General features: G+C 42.8%; 1 protein-coding gene across 1 annotated transcript; it reads left to right on the top strand.

Annotated features, from left to right (window-relative positions):
* The first annotated feature begins 1,625 nt into the window (after positions 1 to 1,625).
* On the top strand, positions 1,626 to 17,926 carry SAMD9L (sterile alpha motif domain containing 9 like). Its single transcript, XM_060247695.1, has 2 exons — positions 1,626 to 1,642; positions 12,880 to 17,926. Exons 1-2 carry the CDS (start codon positions 1,626 to 1,628, stop codon positions 17,735 to 17,737), a joined length of 4,875 nt encoding a protein of 1,624 aa, XP_060103678.1. The 3' UTR covers positions 17,738 to 17,926.
* The last annotated feature ends 434 nt before the right edge of the window (positions 17,927 to 18,360 follow it).

Genomic DNA, 18,360 nt, shown 5'->3' with positions numbered 1-18,360 from the left:
AAAAATAACTTTTAGGTGGATATCATATGCAGGGCTTGAATTCAGCAGGAGCTCAAAGGAGCAGAGCTCCTGAACCTGCAGTCAGGGTCTGCATGCAGAGTGGGAAGTTCTCCCCCTGCACACAGATCCCGGGGCATATGCAAATGAGATATGCTATTTAGCTCCTGCACCTTTTTTCCTACAAAATGACCCCTGATCATATTAATAAGCGGCTAGAATCCTCTCCAAAAGCATCTGGGAACAAGTCCCTTGCCCTTGCATTTCTTTACCATGATGGAGGATTGCACCACTTGATGTCACTGACAGGCGGTGTTGCAGGTAGGGTTGTCAGATCCAGGATGGCAATTCTGAAAGAGTTGGGGGTGGAGCCTGGGAAAGACAGGGATCTAGAGGGGTACAATACCATAAAGTCCTTCCTCCAAAGCATCCATTTTTTTCTATGGGAAATGAGCTCTGTAGTCTGAAAATGAAGTGTAATTCCAGGAGATCCTCAGGTCCCACCTGAGTCTGGCATCTTGATAGGATTGCCAGCCCCCGGATGGGGCCTGGAGATTTCTCAGAATTACAAATGATCTCCAGATGACAGAGATCAGTTCCACTGGAGATAACGGCTGCTTTTAAGACTGGACTCTATGTCGTACCCCACTGAAGTTCCTCTCCTTATTAAACCTTGTCCTCCCTGTAGCATTGCCAACTCCAGTTTGAGAAATTCTTAGATATTTGGGGAGGGGGGTGAAGCCTGGGGATGGCATTTGAGAGGGGAGAAATCTCATCAGGATACATGCCACAGAGTCCACCATCCAAAGCAGACATTTTCTCCAGGGGAACTGATCTCTGTTATCTGGACAGAGTAACAGTAGTACCGTATTTTTCGCACTATAAGGCTCTCCGGACGATAGGACGCACCTTCCTCCTGGGGGGCGATCCGCTGCCTCTGCCTCCGATCCGGTGCTTCCCCCGCGCCTCCCTGCCTGGCTCCATCTTCTTCCAGCAAGTGCTGGGATCGCTCCACGTGGCCCCACCGCAAACCCAGCGCTTCGCGAGCGCCGGCTGCGGAGGGGGCAGCATGCTTCCTCCTTGCCTGTGTGCCCTGGCTCCACCTCTGATGCTTAAAGCAAGCGCTGGGATCACTCCCTCCGCCTCCGATCCCAGCGCTTGCTTTAAGCATCACAGCTGAAGCCAGGCACACAGGCAAGGAGGAAGCACGCTGCCCTCTCCACAGCTGGCGCTCGCGAAGCGCTGGGTTTGCAGAGGGGGCGGGTGCTTCCTCCTTGCCTGTGTGCCTGGCTTCAGCTGTGATGCTTAAAGCAAGCGCTGGGATCGGAGGGCGGAGGGAGCGATCCCAGCGCTTGCTTTAAGCATCAGAGGTGGAGCCAGGCACACAGGCAAGGAAGAAGCTCGCTGCCCCCTCCGCAGCCGGCGCTCGCGAAGTGCTGGTTTTGCGGTGGGGCCACGTGGAGCGATCCCAGCGCTTGCTGGAAAAAGATGGAGCCAGGCAGGGAGGCGCGGGGGAAGCGCTGGATCGGAGGCAGAGGCAGCGGATCGCCCTCCCCAGGAAGGTATGTACCTTCGCTCCATAAGACGCACACACTTTCCCCCCACTTTTTGGGGGGGGAGTGCGTCTTATGGTCCGAAAAATACGGTAATTCCAGGTGCTCTCCACCCCCTGCCTGGAGGCTACCAATCCTAGTTCACTGGAGGTAATGGGTGCTTTGGAGGGTTCAGTCTATGGCATTATACCATTCTGAAATCTCTTCACCCCTCAAGTCTCACCCTCCCCAGGTGCCATCCCCTATATGTCTAAAGCTGGAGTTGGTAACCTTATCTCCTTCCCACCCAATAGCCAACCTACCTTTATCTGCCCTTCTGTCTTAAGCTCCTCTCTCTGGCAGCCTCTGCCTAGGAAAACTGTGGCCCTGTTGTTTGGTGCCAGCCACTGGGCCAGACCCACCCACATGGTAGGAAGCTCTCAAGGACATTTGTGGGGAGTGCCTCACTTTCCCCTCTATCCCCCTTCCCACGCTATTTCCTCTTTCCCTCCCCCTGGCAGCTTCCGTATCCTCTCCCATTTACCTACACCATTATTCTTTCTCAGCCATGCACCAACCTACCTTCTTGATTGTGGAGGACAGAGCTGAGTGGGCAGCATATGTCAAACTGCCAGGATGTGGGAAGGGCCTGACTTAGCTGCAGCCCGACTTTTGTGGACCAGGCAATGGACGAGAGAGTGGGCCAGAGGCTAGGGGCAGCAGGGCCGTCCCTAGACTGTCTGGCACCCTAGGCAAGACTAACTTCTGGTGCACACACCCCCACACACACTGATTACCAGTTTTCAAAAACAGATGAATTGTGGGGGAATTGAAAAGCACAAAATCAATAATCACTTTCCTTGGAAATATACACTGAAGGATGTAACAAAAGGAACAGCTACTAGGAGGACTGAAAATCTGTGTTCAGAGGGAGAAGCATAAGAGCAGTGATGTCAGAATCTGGTCCATACTTTGAGGCCTCTTGCAACTAAATAACAATTCATTCAGGCTCAGATTTTTACTAAAATCCAGGGCTTTTTTTGAGCAGGAGCACACAGGAACGCAGTTCTGGCTGACTTGGTGTTAGGAGATGTGGCCTACTATGCAAATGAGTTCCTGCTGGGCTTTTTCTGCACAAAAGCCCTGTGTGAAACAATGGTGATTTTGGGGGTGTGGCATAATATGCAAATGAATTCCTGCTGGACTTTTCTACAAAAAAAGCCCTGCTTAAATCTTTGTAGGGGGAGGGGAAAGGAGGAAATAGCATGACACAAATGAATCTGTTATTGAAGTGCTGGTTAACAGAAGTGGTCGTATCAAGAGGGAAGGGAACACAATTTTCTGTTACTCATTCACTCTACAAGCAGCCTCTACTTGCAATTTAGCAGTGCAATCCTAAGCAGTGTTAAACCCCTCTAAGCACACTGAGTTCTATTGACTTAAAAGGGTGCAACTCTCAGGACTACAGTATAGATTACTCTTCCTAACTTTACAATCAATAGCACAAAACAGAAAGCAGGAGCTTTGAGATTTCAATACTATAGATGCTGTTGAGGAAGAAGACTTGTGAGAAGTTTGGGAGGAGGAGGAGGAGATAGGATGTGGATTCTGGAGGCATTCCAGAGATTCATTTCACTAAAAGTGGTGAGCTAAATAAGGGAAGTGAATGGGACAAGGAGAAGAGGAAGGGGAATGATTGCAATGCCCATTTCAAAGGATATGGTGGTTGCTGAAGGTAGCTGAGGAAGGCAGTCATTTGGGGCAGGCTGCACGAGTTCCTTCATCCAGTCTAACTGCCAGCACAGGGGGGTCTGGAGGGGAGGAAGGGCGGGGATCCGGGTGACACTGCTCCCCTCAGCCTTAGCTCAGCTCCTCACTATGCAAGGGGAAAACATGTGCATGCACGCTCTGCCTCAGGCTCTGGTGCTGCTGCCAGCTCTGCCTCTTATGCTCAGGCACACCTTAAAGGGGAAGCCTAGGAGAGAAGTGGGGCCAGCGGCAGCACTCAACCTCAAGGAGTCACATGGGGGGTGCCCAATTCGGCACCCAAGGGCTGCTGCCCTAGGCCTGTTTTACCTAGTGGCAGGTCCAGCCCTGGGGGCAGGTCATAGAGTGGCACGAAAATTGAACCTTCCCTTCCTCCAGGGACCAATTAATAGGTCTCGGGGTCTCTGGGGATTGGCTGTGAAGGGAAAAAGGGCTGGCCACTGGCATCCTGCCCTTCAGAATCCATCCAGAATCCCCAAAGGCAGAGCTGTTTTTCTCCCTTCCACCTTCTCCTCCATTGATGAGTATAGTTTTGTATGCTTACATTGCAACTCCATAGGAAGTGGGCTGTGGAGCAAGCTGGCTTCTCCCCCACACCCACATCAGATGGATTTGAGGGATGCAAATGTAGTGTGGGTAACCCCTCCTTCTTGATTGTGGAGGAGAGAACAGAGTGGACAGCATATGTCAAACTGCCAGGATATTCTTTTTCTCCTGTTGGGAGGAGGATACCTTCTAGGGTTGCCAAGTCTAACTCAAAAAATTCCTGGGACTTTGGAGGTGGGGCTGGGAGACTTTCCAGTTCCCTAAAATAAATAAATAAAAATACAGGAGTACAGTTCCCCTGAATACATTTATCATTCCCCAGGAGCTGACTACACTTCCACTCTCTCTCTCTCTCTCTCTCTCTCTCTCTCTCTCTCTCTCACACACACACACACAGACGCACATAGCAGCCAAAATAAACACAGTTTGGAAGCACAAACTTTGTGGTCTCACTGGGGCAATTTACTCACCATGGGAGTTGTTGAATGTGCTATATTCAACCCAATTCATCAGATTAACACAGGGAAACCTGAGATTACTATGACAGTATGCGAACAGAGACTTTAGGCTGTTTTTTCTGCAGATTTGGCCAACCTCCATTCAGCCTGTCTGGAAGATTTAAAGGCACACACACTCATCTTTCTAGAAGCAAGCTGTTCCCAGCGCCTTCTTAAGCCTTTCAAGGTTTGAAGGCACATGGAGGCTGTTGGGGTGGGGGCTTCCCCCCACAGGCCAGCTGACTTGAGGCGGGAAAGAGCCTACCAAACCAGGAGATCTTTCGCTGGGACCTGGGGATTGGCAAGCCTAATACCTTCCCCCATGAAGCTCTCTTGCCTCACTTTCTCCTGTGTTGATACCCCGGGTTTTTGAGGGCCGGATCCTAGGAACAAATAGGGATAGTTGGAATTTAAATGGCCCCAAGTCAAACTCTGAAAAAACCTGGGTTTAGGTCCTAGTGGGGAATCACCCATAAACACAATGTAGAGAGCATTTTGCCAGCAACATTCAGAAGACTTTTGCAGCTTGTTAAAGAAGTTCAGGACTGGCTTGCTCCTAATATAAACACTTAAGTGGTACTCAGAGGATGATGAATTTTGAAGAAAATAAAGAAGTTGCAGAGAGCATTTTACTAACCAAATTCAGAAGGCTTTTGCATCTGTTTAGAGAAGAGGTTAAAGCCTGGCTTGCTCCCAATATCAACACTGAATTATAACAAGAGGCTGATAACTTTGAAGAAAATAGGAATACTCCCAAGGAAGACTTTGGGCAAAATGAGCCTATATCTGGGTGCTTATTGAATGGGCTTTCCTTTGTAATATAGTGAAGTAGTACTTCTTTATAATGTGTACAAAACTTTACCTAAAAGTGTTAGCCAGCATATCACAGCCTTTGTTTGTTTGTATTTCCTGTAATATGAACTGTGATCACAGTTTGTGTTTCTTCATATGTGTTAACATGGCAGGAAGGCACTGTCCTCATTATCACTCCCCACCACAGTGAAGCAAGGAGGCAGTGAGGCTGAGACAAGCTGCCACACACTCCCCTAATGGAAAGAGCAGACTCCCTGCCAGCCACCTATTGGGTCTATGGCACCTTAGGAAGTCTACTAGGCCACCTGTTGAATAGACTAGTCCTGAAGAGAAAGACATTTGGGAATTAAGAGCAGTGAAATTCAAACAAAGCAGAGTAACCATCAAAATGAGGATAAACCACTGCCCCCAACAGGGACTAGAATGCCAGTGTCAGTACAAAGCTACCGGGAGAGGCTGTGGCTTAGTAGCAGGGCACCTGCTTGGCATGCAGAAGATCACAGATTTAATTCCCAGCATCTCCAGTGAAAGACATCTGCTTCAGACTCTGGAAAGCTGCTGCCAATCTGAGTAGTCAATACTGGCTTTGATGGACCAGTGGTCTGATTCAGTATAAGGCAATTTCATCTCTGTTCATCATAGGGTTGCCAGGTCTGTATTGGAAAATACCTGGAGACTTTGGGGGTGGATTCAGCAGAGGGCAGGGTCTGGGGAAGGGCCTCAGCATGGTACAATGCCATAAAGTCTACCCTTCAAAGCAGCCATTTTCTCCAGGGGAGCTGAGCTCTGCCAGCTGGAGATCAATTGTAAAAGTGGGAAATCTCCAGGACCCACCTGGAGGCTGGCAGCCCTAGTTCATCAACTGACCAGCAGAACTGCATGGAAAAAACCAACACATTTAATAGGGATTGGCATAAGGATCCAGGCATAAGGTTTTAGCTCCTAGTATGTGTAAGTGTTCAGAAACTGTACTACATAGATCATGCCCAGAGAGAGGAGGAAAACATTTGAGTTCAATATCTAATTGATTTAAACCCCATCATAGCTTTCAATGCCAGTTTATAAATTCTTCTTTATGTTTCCTGTATGTATACAAATTAGGATTCCTAAACTTTCCTGGGAAATTTATAGATGATATATATTTCTTTTTCTTTTTCAGGACGTACTAAGAAAGAATAACAGGACATTGCATCATTAGAAAGAAAAAACCTCAAGTATGAGGAAGAAAAGGTACATTAAAAATAAATATATATTAAAATATAGCATAGAAAAGAAAGAAGGAAAGATAACCCCCCCCAAAGAACTTTAGATTACAAATTACATGAGAATATTGCATTTTTACTTATACTTTAATTGCCTTACAGCTAAGTAACAGTATCTTTGATGTTATACGATACAAAATCTATGGCTCTGCAGTACAGATCCATATTTAAAGGCAGTAAAATTCCTAAAAGGCTGTAGACAAGGGTACTATGGTTTGTGAAGACAGGAATTTAAATGCAGGGTGCCACATTTTGACAAAATCGATATGGTAAATTTCAGAATTAGATTTTTTAAAATTGTCAGTAATTTTCTCTAATATAAAATATTCCCAGATCTTTTTATACCAATGTTTTATACCAATGTAGAAGGGAAAGGGTATTTTCATTTAGCTGTTATTTTAGCTGCAGCCAGCAGTTTAGAGAGTAAATCTTTGTAATCATATGACCCAGGAACGTCTGTCCAAATATTCAGCAACACAGATTCTGGAGTAAACAGGAGTTTTATTCCTGTGATCTTACCTATGAAGTTTAATATTTGTTTCCAAAAGGGTACCAAAAAGGCATGACCACTAGCAGCGGACATGTCCCAATTCCTCTGCATTTTTTTCCAACAATGTGGAGAGATCTTTTTATTGGAATACTGTAGTTTTCAGGGAGTCAAGTACCAATGGTAGATTAATTTAAAAGATGAATTTTAACTGGGATCAGCATAGGAGAATTTGAAATCTGTTCCCAGTGTTGATCAAACTAATTTGTTGTCATGATGGGGGAAAAAACCTGGAGATTGGTTTTTATCTTCCTTAAGGAATATTTTATGTATTTTTGATAAAAGCTCTTTGATGTTACTATCATTAGAGCTCAACAAGAATTATGGCATAAAAATTTTATCATGGCCTGATAGGATAAATATAATAAAAAAACTTTTATTTTTCCAAAATTTCTTTTTTTATTTAGAGCTCTCTCCCAATTAATATATCAAAAGCAACCCTTACAAAATGACAAATAAAATAAGTTTTTACACAATGCATAACTCATCTGAAAAGGGTGTTCTGAGTATCCTTGATTTAAATCTCTATTATCAAGTGGCTAATTTCACTACTGAACATAAGAACATAAGAGAAGCCATGTTGGATCAGGCCAATGGCCCATCCAGTCCAACACTCTGTGTCACACAGTGGCCAATATATATGTGTATGTGTGTGTGTGTGTGTGTATACACACACACACAAACATATAGATATATATACTGTGGCTAATAGCCACTGATGGACCTCTGCTCCATATTTTTATCCAATCCCCTCTTTAAGCTGGCTATGCTTGTAGCTGCCACCACCTCCTGTGGCAGTGAATTCCACATGTTAATCACCCTTTAGGTAAAGAAGTACTGCCTTTTATCCGTTTTAACCTCACTACTCAGCAGTTTCATTGAATACCCATGAGTTCTTGTATTGTGAGAAAGGGAGGAAAGTACTTCTTTCTCTACTTTCTCCATCCCATGGACTATCTTGTAAACCTCTATCATGTCACCCCGCAGTCGACGTTTCTCCAAGCTAAAGAGCCCCAAGCCTTTTAACCTTTCTTCATAGGGAAAGTGTTCTAAACCTTTAATCATTCTAGTTGCCCTTTTCTGGATTTTTTCCAATACTATAATATCCTTTTTGAGGTGCGGTGACCAGAATTGTACACAGTATTCCAAATGAGACCACACCATCGATTTATACAGGGGCATTATGATACTGGCTGATTTGTTTTCAATTCCCTTCCTAATAATTCCCACCATGGTGTTGGCCTTTTTTATTGCAATCACATACAGTCTTGACATTTGCAGTGAGTTATCTACCACAACCCCAAGATCTCTCTCTTGGTCAGTCTCTGCCATTTCACAACCCATCAACTTGTATTTGTAGCTGGGATTCTTGGCCCCAATGTGCATTACTTTGCACTTGGCCACATTGAACCTCATCTGCCACATCGACGCCCACTCACCCAGCCTCAACAGATCCCTTTGGAGTTCCTCACAATCCTCTCTGGTTCTCTCCACCCTGAACAATTTAGTGTCATCTGCAAACTTGGCCACTTCACTGCTTACTCCCAACTCCAGATCATTAATGAACAAGTTAAAGAGCATGGGACCCAGTACTGAGCCCTGCGGAACCCCACTGCTTACCGTCCTCCACTGTGAAGACTGCCCATTTATACTCACTCTCTGCTTCCTATTAATTAGCCAGTTTTTGATCCACAAGAGGACCTGTCCTTTTACTCCATGACTCTCGAGCTTATTAAGGAGCCTTTGATGAGGAACTTTATCAAAAGCTTTCTGGAAGTCAAGGTAAACAACATCTACTGGGTCTCCTTTGTTCACATGTTTGTTCACCCCCTCAAAGAACTGTAACAGGTTAGTGAGGCAAGATCTTCCCTTACAGAACTCATGCTGAGTCTTCCTCAATATCCTGTGTTCATCAGTATCATTCTGTCCTTGATAATGGTTTCTACCAACTTTCCCGATATTGAAGTCAGACTGACTGGCCTGTAATTTCCGGGATCTCCTCTGGAACCCTTTTTAAAGATGGGGGTGACATTTTCTACCTTCCAGTCCTCAGGAACGGAGGAAGATTTCAATGAATGATTACATATTTTTGTCAGAAGATCCACAAGTTCAACTTTGAGTTCTTCCAGAACTTTTGGATGTATGCCATCCAGACTGGTGACTTATTAGTTTTTAATTCGTCTATCAGTTGTAGGACCTCCTCTCTTGTCACCTCAATCTGACTCAGATCTTTCAACACCCCTTCCACAATTAGTGGTTCTGAAGCGGGCAAACACTTCTCGTCTTCCACAGTGAAGACAGAGGCAAAAAATGCATTCAGCTTCTCAGCCATTTCCCTATCCTCCTTCAGTAATCCTTTTACCCCTTGGTCATCCAAGGGCCCCACTGCCTCCCTGGCTGGTTTCCTGCTTCTAATATAGCTGAAGAAAATTTTATTGTTGGTGTTTATGTTTTTTGCAATATGCTCCTCATAGTCCCTTTTTGCCTGCCTGATCACAGTCTTGCATTTGATTTGCCATAGCCTGTATTCCCTTTTATTAATCTCAATTGGACTAGCTCTCCACCGCTTAAAGGAGTCCTTCTTACCTTTTACAGCTTCCATTATTTTGTTTGTTAACCATGCAGGCCTTTTCTTATACCTGTTTGTGCCTTTCCTAACTTGTGGTATATATTTTATCTGAGCTTCTAGGATTGTAGTTTTAAATAGCCTACAAGCTTCCCCAAGGGTTTTGACTGTATTTACCTTTCCTTTCAGTTTCCTCTTCACATGCCTCCTCATCTCAGAGAATTTACCCCTTTTAAAGTTAAATGTGGTCATGCTGGTCTTTTGGGGCAACTCTCTATTTATACAAATGGTGAAATCAATAACGTTATGGTCACTGCTCCCAAGCAGTGCAATCACTTTTACATCTCTCACCAAGTCTTGGGCATTACTTAGGACCAAATCCAGGATCGCCCCACCCCTGGTAGGTACTGAGACCATCTGCTCCATAGCACAGTTATTGAGAGCATCAAGAAACTCAATCTCTTTCTCTCGACCAGAACACATATTGACCCAATCAATCTGCGGGTAGTTAAAATCACCTATTACGACACAGTTTTTACTTTTAGCCACTATCTTTAATCCTTCCATCATATTATAATCGTCCTCTATCTTTTGATTTGGTGGGCAATAAACTCCCATAGTTGAATTTCCTTTTGGGCCCTCTATTTCGACCCAAAGCATTTCTAGAAGGGAATCTAATTCTTTGACCTCAGTTTTTCTGGACCGTATACACTCTCTGACACACAGAGCCACCCCACCTCCAACCCTTCCCTCCCTATCCTCCCGATATAACTTATATCCAGGAATCACCGTGTCCCACTGATTCTCCTCATTCCACCAAGTTTCTGAAATTCCCACAATGTCTATGTTTTCTCCCAATACTAAACATTCCAACTCACCAATTTTACTTCGAACACTTCTAGCATTTGCATACACACATCTACAATTTCCTAGGCAAGCTAGGCCTCCAACCTTCCTCCTGCAGCCTCGAGACTTTGGCAGACAGTCCATACTGTTTGTCACCATCTCAGTGGACAACTCTGATCCATTACCCATTAGAAAAGTAACTGCTAACCCTTCATCTCTTTGAGATGAGTCCTCCCGAACCAGAGACATTTCATCTCCTGTCGGCTTTCCCCCAAGATTTAGTTTAAAAACTGCTCTGCCACCTTTTTGATTTTAAGCGCCAGCAGCCTGGTTCCATCTGGGGACAAGTGGAGACCGTCTCTTTTGTACAGCTCTCACTTGTTCCAGAAAGCATCCCAGTGCCTAACAAACTTAAACCCTTCCTTCCTACACCATCATCTCATCCACACATTGAGACTTCTAATTTGTGCCTGTCTCTCCTGCCCTGCATGTGGAACAGGTAGCACTTCTGAGAAGGCTACCTTGGAGGTCCTGGCCTTAAGTCTCTTGCCTAGCATCCTAAATTTTTCCTCTAGGACCTCACGACTGCATTTCCCCACATTGTTGGTGCCAACATGCACCCTAACCACTGGCTCCTCCCCAGCACTGTCTATCAGCCTATCTACTACATGCGTAATGTCCGCTACCTTCGCACCAGACAGGCAAGTCACCATACGGTCAGTACACAGTTTTGCCACCCAGCTGTCTACTTGCCTAAGGATCTAATCACCAGCTACCAAGATCCCCCCTCTCTCCCTGCCCAGGGATGGTTCCTTGGCGTGAAAGGATTCCCGCTCACCAGCTGAAGAAGAGGTCTCTTCCCTCTCGACCCTCATGCTCTCTGGCAGCAATGGGGCTGCCACGTTCAGAGCGGGGCTCATCTAATACGTCCCCGAGAGTCTTCTCCAAGTGCCTTACTGACTGTCTCTGCTTCTCCAGGTCAGTCACCTTGGCCTCAAGGGTACGAACTCGTTCCCTGAGGACCAGGAGCTCCGTGCATCGAGCACACACCCAAGACTTCTGTCCTGTGGGCACATAGTCATATATGTGACACTCAGTGCAAAACACTGGAAAGCCCTCACCCCCTGCTGGCATTCTACCTTCATGATAGCTTTTTAAAAAAAAAATGCAGTCCCCTTTAAATCCTGTTTGTTTATGTGGCTCCCCTTCTTGAGGTTCAACTTACCTTATTAGGAACACAAGGAAAATAGGGATCTGGATTCCTGGTCCTTACACAGCCCCCAGGCCAAGAGCCACAGGCCAAGAGCCCTTTAGCTCTCGCCCTTCGGCTCATGCCAAAGGCTCGCACCTCTGGCAAGGCGCAGCTTAACAATGCAAAGAGGGTGGGGAACACATCCACTCCTAATCAATCAGCAACAATCACCTTCACCTTCACTAAACTACAGTTTGCTCTGACATCCAAATGTGATCACCCAAGTTGAAGGCTGTTTCTTGCTCATAAACCAGGATCCCTAAATCAAGACTAAACAATTTAGAATGCTAGTTATTGGGAAAGAAACTCATCTACATTTAGATATCACAATAAGTTAAAGTTAGATTGAAGATTTTATCTATATTTAGATAGCTGGACCCCACTTTTCTTCCTAGGAGAGACCAAAAAAGGGTTACCAAGCTCCTGCTGTCATTATCCATTTCCCACCACCATTGCTACAGCCACTGGGAGAAAACCGATCTTTAAAAAAGGCTAAAAGCAACAGCATAATGTCACTTCCAGAGGGAAAAAAGCAGGAGTGACTTCAGGCCTAGTTAGGAATTGCTGGTGTGATTCCTAAAGAGGTGTGACATCACTTCTAATTTTTTCCCAGATATCATCCCATCACTGATTCTGCCCACCCATTTTCCTGCTGCCCTAGACCAAAGCAGCTTACAAAATCAGTCTTCCCTCCTCCATTTTACCTTCATACCAATGACCCTGTGAGATGTTAGACAGAAAATGAATTCTCCAATTGATTTTCTGTAGTAGTTCAGTAAAATTTATTGTGTAAAGACATTGGCCATTGCCATTATAGCAACTTATAAGTTAAAAGCAGTCAGATTTTTTGTAGTAGAGTAGAGATTCAAATCTGGGTTTCCTAGATCCTATTCCATCTGTAACAACTACAGCACACTAGTATTGATTAGTATCTTGGCTAAGTTTCAGTTGTCCTCTGTGAGCAAGAAAAGGAGAGAGAGGGCATGAGCATAAAAAGCAAACTATTGGATATCATGAAAAAAAACTCCAGATTGTTTTTGATGTCTTAATGTAATTTTTCATAGATCCCCAAACCTTGCTATTTCAAAATTTAAACTTTTTCACAGTAAAGGATTAAACAATTACAATTTTCGTTTCAAATCAAACTGTCATTAATGTGTGGTGTGCCAGATAGGGTAATTCAAAGGACAAGTAAGCTCATAGATGTTGGGGAAATGTTGTTCACATTTTGTTAACTTTTGGTTCTTTTTAAAGGGCTAAAAACAAAAATATTCAGAAACATGAGCAACAAAATGTGCCTGAAGAAACTGAAGATCAGACAAAAGAATATGTGAAACAATGCATAACGGATATTCAGAAAAATGAGCAACAAAATTTGCCTGAAAAAATTGAAGACTGGACGAAAGAACATGTGAAACAATGGGTGACAGATGAACTTAAGCTTGAAGAGAAACATGGCAGTACCCTTCTTCAGCAAGATGTGACCGGCACCAGTTTGAAGCTCTTGCAAAAGGAAGACCTCATTGCTATGGGAATAACCTATGGCCCAGCCATACAAATTATGCATGCTCTAAAAGCGAAAGATGCTCCAGATGAAGGCACTTGCAAAGTTCCCAATAAAGAACTCAGCATAGAGACTCTTGATGATAAGTCTTCCATGAAAAACAGAGCTGGAGGAAGGATGGAAGAAAATGCCCACAGGAAATCAAAGTCACCTAATGTCTATGAATCACCAGAACTTGCAAAATCTGAACAACCACAGCCTGCAATTCAAGAAACAATGGAAAATGTTATTGGCCAGGAAAACGAGAAAAACCCACTTCCAAACAGACAAACTTGCCTACCATATCCTTTTGATGACTTTCACAGTGGTCACCGTTATATACAACACCATATTCTCAGTATTCCTGAGACAGGGCCACTTAATCTCATTGAGCCAGCTCATGAGTTTAAACTTTTTACAAATGCAATTGAGAATGCAACTGAAGATAATTTGAAGATGAAATTTTGCAATGAGGTTTTCAGATTTACTGCAGCATGCATGAATTCCCGCACCAATGGTACTATCCATTTAGGAGTACGGGACAAACCTCATGGGGAAATTGTTGGAGTGAAAGTTGATAACAAAGATATATATATTTCCTATTTTAATACGATGATAAAGAAATATTTTGAAAGCGTTGTGGATGTCGCAAAAGATTGTATTAGGGAACCTAGGTTTGTGGAAGTGTTACAGCAAAATAACACTGCCTCAGAGACATTTGTAATTGAAGTAGATGTGGTACCAAAACATTCTTCTTGTCAATCTAAATATTTCCCTAGTAAGATATACAACTACAACACAAAAAAATGGGAATTGTGTTTCTTTATAAGGGATGGCGCTTCTTCTAAAAACATTGAACAGAGTAAAGAACGTAACTTATTTATATCAAATAAGTTAGAAAGATTAGCAGTTTTACGAAAGGAAGCTGAGGAAGAACATAGAGAAAAAAGGAGGAAGAGAGATCATGAGGGTCACAAGCTGGTGAGCCTACTCACTGGAAATCATGACTTACTAGATAACTCCCATTATGACTGGTATATTTTAGTCTTAAACAAATGCCACCCATCTGATATAAAGCATGTGAGCTTTTTGCAGGAAATAAACTTATTTGCTGTTTTAGAGTTTGATCCAGAGTCAGCAAGCAATGGGGTGGTCAAAGCATTCAGAGAAAACAGAGCTGCAAACCATCATATTCCAAAGAAATATCAGAAGCCTGGGAATTCAACTTCTAAAACAATCGAAGAACTGAATCTATATCAACAACCAAGTTGGATTTTCTGCAATGGTATGTCACACCTGAGAGGTGAAGAATTTCAGCCACTGGACCCTAAGCTGTGGCAGCAACAGAGGGCTGCTGAGGTCCGAAAACTGGTTTCATTTATTTCCCATCCAGACATAATGCCAAGAGGGAAGGTTTTGGTTGTGTTTCTCCTACTTTCCAAAGTAGAGGATCCAGGTGATTCCATGATTGAAGTATTTTGTATGTTTTATCAAGAGCTTCAAGGACTTGATGACATACTGTGTATTTGTATTGGAGAAAAAACTTATCAGTGCTGGAAAGACCTCTTGCAAGTCAGATCTATTGAACCAGATGCACTAGCAGACAGGTGTATATCTAATCTGAGCCTGGACATGGTGAACGGGACTATCCTAAAGTTAAAATCAGTGACACAAACCTCTCAGAGGTTTTTACCATCAAAAGGATTTTCTTCTTCAGTTCTCACAAAGAAAGAAGAAGACTGCATGACTGCACTAGAAATACTTTGTGAAAATGAATGCAAAGACACAGAGATTGAGAAAGATAAGGATCGTTTCGCTAAATTTAAAAAATCCCAAGAAGAACATTTTTATAGAGGTGGGAAAGTGTCTTGGTGGGAATTTTATTTCTCCTCTGAAAACTACAGTTTGCCTTTCATTAAGAGAGATACATATGATAAACTTGAAGAACTGATTGAATCAGAGTCGCAGACCCTGAAACAATCTCCTACAAAAATCATCAACCTCTACCATCATCCAGGCTGTGGTGGCACTACCTTAGCTATGCATATTCTCTGGGATATGAGGAAGAAATTTAGATGTGCTGTTCTGAAAAACAAAACGCTTGATTTTGCAGAAATTGGAAGACAACTGACCACCTTAATCACATATGGGACATCAAACCAATTTGACTATTTGCCTGTTTTGCTACTTGTGGATGACTTCGAAGAGCAAGAAAATGTTTACTTGCTGCGGCATGCTATCCAGTCTGCTATAACTGAAAAAGGTATTAGGTATGAAAATCCTCTGGTCATTATCTTAAATTGTATGCGGTCACAAAATCCTGGAGAAAGTTCAAAGAGCAACAGTCTGAACAGTATTGCTCTGAAGCAAAATCTAAGTGTGAAAGAACAAAGAGCTTTTGAGGAAAAACTGAAAGAAATTGAAGAACAATATGAACATCCTGAAGACTTTTATTCATTTATGTTTATGAAAAAGAATTTTGATCAGCAGTACATTGACAATGTAGTCAAGAACACACTGAAAGGTCTTGACATTACAAGCAAGCAAGCTCAACTTATTTCCTTTCTGGCACTGTTAAATTCTTACGTTACAGAGTCCACCATCTCAGTCTCACAATGTGAAGAATTTTTAGGAATTAGCACGAAAAAGGCCTACTGGGGTAGAGAAAGCTTAGAAGACAAGATGGGAAATTGTTCCAACATCATAATACAAACTGAAGTGCAAGAATGTGGCCGCTACAAAGGGGTACGGATCAGTCACTCACTCATTGCTAAACAGTGTCTAGAAGAATTTAAACAAACATACAAGTTGACTAAAAGTGAAATTACGCTTTCATTGTTACAAAATAATTTATTTTATGACACTGGCATAGGGAGAGACAAAATACAGCAAGATGTGCAAAGCATGCTGCTTACAAGACACCGAAAGGAACATGGAGACGACACAGACACATTGTTTTCCCCATTAATTGAAGCCATTCAAAAAGAAGAACGAGGAACTGAAGTTGAAAGGGTGTTAAAGAAAGGCACCCAACGATTTAGCCAGAATGTGTTTCTTAGTCAAGCCTTAGCAAGGCATTTCTACATTAAGGAGAAAAATTTTGGTAATGCCCTAGAGTGGGCGCTAAAAGCAAAAAAAGGTGCACCTAATAATTCATACATATCAGACACTTTGGGCCAAGTTTATAAAAGTGAGATAAAGTATTGGCTTGAGGAAAATGCACAGAAATCTATCATAAGTGTTGATGTTCTAAAAGATTTGTTGAATCTTGCCAAGAGTGCCTCAAAAGCATTTAAAACATCCCAAGAACAAACAGAAAATAAAGATAGTGAAAAGGAAGATTTTCAAAGTTCAAAATACAAAAGAAGATATGAAATATATAATACATCTGGTTATCTGGGGGAAATAGAAACTGGGTTGTACACTATAGAAATTCTTGAATGTACCCCTTTGTTCAATAAAAAGGATGAGCTTTCTAGAAAACATCTCATACACTTCTTATCAGGAAACCAGGGTATCCCAAAATCCACAGGAAATGAAGAATATAGATTGATTCTTGAAGAGTATGGAAGCTACTTAAGTACCTTGCAAGGAAGTTTTAAAAAAGCATTTGATTTTTTTGAGAACTACTTTGTCTTTCTGAAACCAATGAACCCTGAAAAGGAAATTGTTGAGCTCAAAACACGGAAGAAGGTTCAAGAATTTTTCAAAAAATACATAGAAATATTTTGCAAGTCTGATATGGACTTGTCAATGAACTCAAAACTGAGTTCATCTTTGCAAGTGGAAAATTATAGGAAAAGTTTAGAGGGTTCCAAAGCAGACAAGTTTTCTGGGCTTTTGGAACATCTCAGTAATCATGAAAAACCAACAAGCAAACTGGAGGACATAGTAAAGAAGTATAAAGTTTTGCTTGCTCAGAGCTCTACCAAATATCTGCAGAGGGACAAACAGAATTTTATCTTGTCCAGCATCATTCTCCATTGCCTCAATCCCAAATCTAAGATGGTGAGACCCTTTTCAGAGCTGAAAGAACAGCTCAGAACAATCCTACAATCTGTAGGCCTAGAACACCGATTTGCAGAGCCATACTTCCTAGCTTCCTTGTTGTTCTGGCCTGAAAATCAAAAACCACTAGATAATGATTCTAAGCAAATGGAAGAATATCTGAAGTCATTAAGGAAGGCATTTAATGGGCAGTACTGGCAAATGTGTCGTTCCAAACAACCTATAGCACTTTTCTACCTTGGGAAAGGGAGCTTTTTGAACAAATTTATTCACAAAGGAAAAATTGATGACTCTTTCCTATGCAGCAAGAACTTAAGCACCCTGTGGCAAAATGGAGAGATATGGAAAACGGAGAATGCTAAACACCTTTTGCTTCGGTTGACTGGCAAGGCGGAAGATAATATTGTATATGTGGATTACGGCATTGAGGAAGACATTAGAATACCAGCACGGCCTGTTTTCTTAGGCCAGCTGAAGAGTGGCCGAAGCATAGAAAGAGTGTCTTTTTATTTGGGTTTTTCCATTGGAGGCTTGATAGCCTGTGACATAGAGATCATTTAAGAGTTTTTAAAACTATGTTCCTCTGACTTTGTAAATGGAATTAAGTATTTCTTCTGTCTACCATGGTCTGCCATTGTGATTGCATGTGCTACATCTCTAAAGGGCAGGGATTCTGTCTGCATCTGCAATACAGCTAAACTGATATTCCCTCAGGCTGTAAAATGAATTATAGTGGTCTTTCTAAGTGATTCATGTTTTTACTGAAGATTTCTTTGTGAGTCCTGTGTTAGAGGCCTTTAGGTGATCAAAGTTACAACAGCAGTGGGAGAAGGAAGTAATCAAATAACGTCTAGAGTAGGGGTCTCTCAGCATGCTGCCTGTGGGTGTCATGGTACCCACCAACCCAGTTCTTGGTGCCCACCAAGTGTTTTTGGAAAGTGGGCAAGGCCAGATGGGGCATTTGCCCAGGATGGCTTCTGATTGGCTGAGCAGATTTATTAAAATGCTGTTTGAGAACCACTGCCACCATAGCACAAGGTTCTTCACTGAATGACTGAAAGTAAGCTATGTGTACAGGCAAGAACATATTTGTAAAGTATATCCATTTTAAAAGGTATCTTAGTAAACACAGCTTCTATCTGAAATATTGAAGAGTTAATATTATAATTATGCACAACCTCATT

This window comes from Heteronotia binoei, chromosome 10 (assembly GCF_032191835.1).
Source record: "Heteronotia binoei isolate CCM8104 ecotype False Entrance Well chromosome 10, APGP_CSIRO_Hbin_v1, whole genome shotgun sequence".
Classification (NCBI taxonomy): Eukaryota; Metazoa; Chordata; class Lepidosauria; order Squamata; family Gekkonidae; genus Heteronotia; species Heteronotia binoei.
Note: the sequence above shows the minus strand (reverse complement) of the source record. Positions and strands in the feature narration are given on the sequence as shown.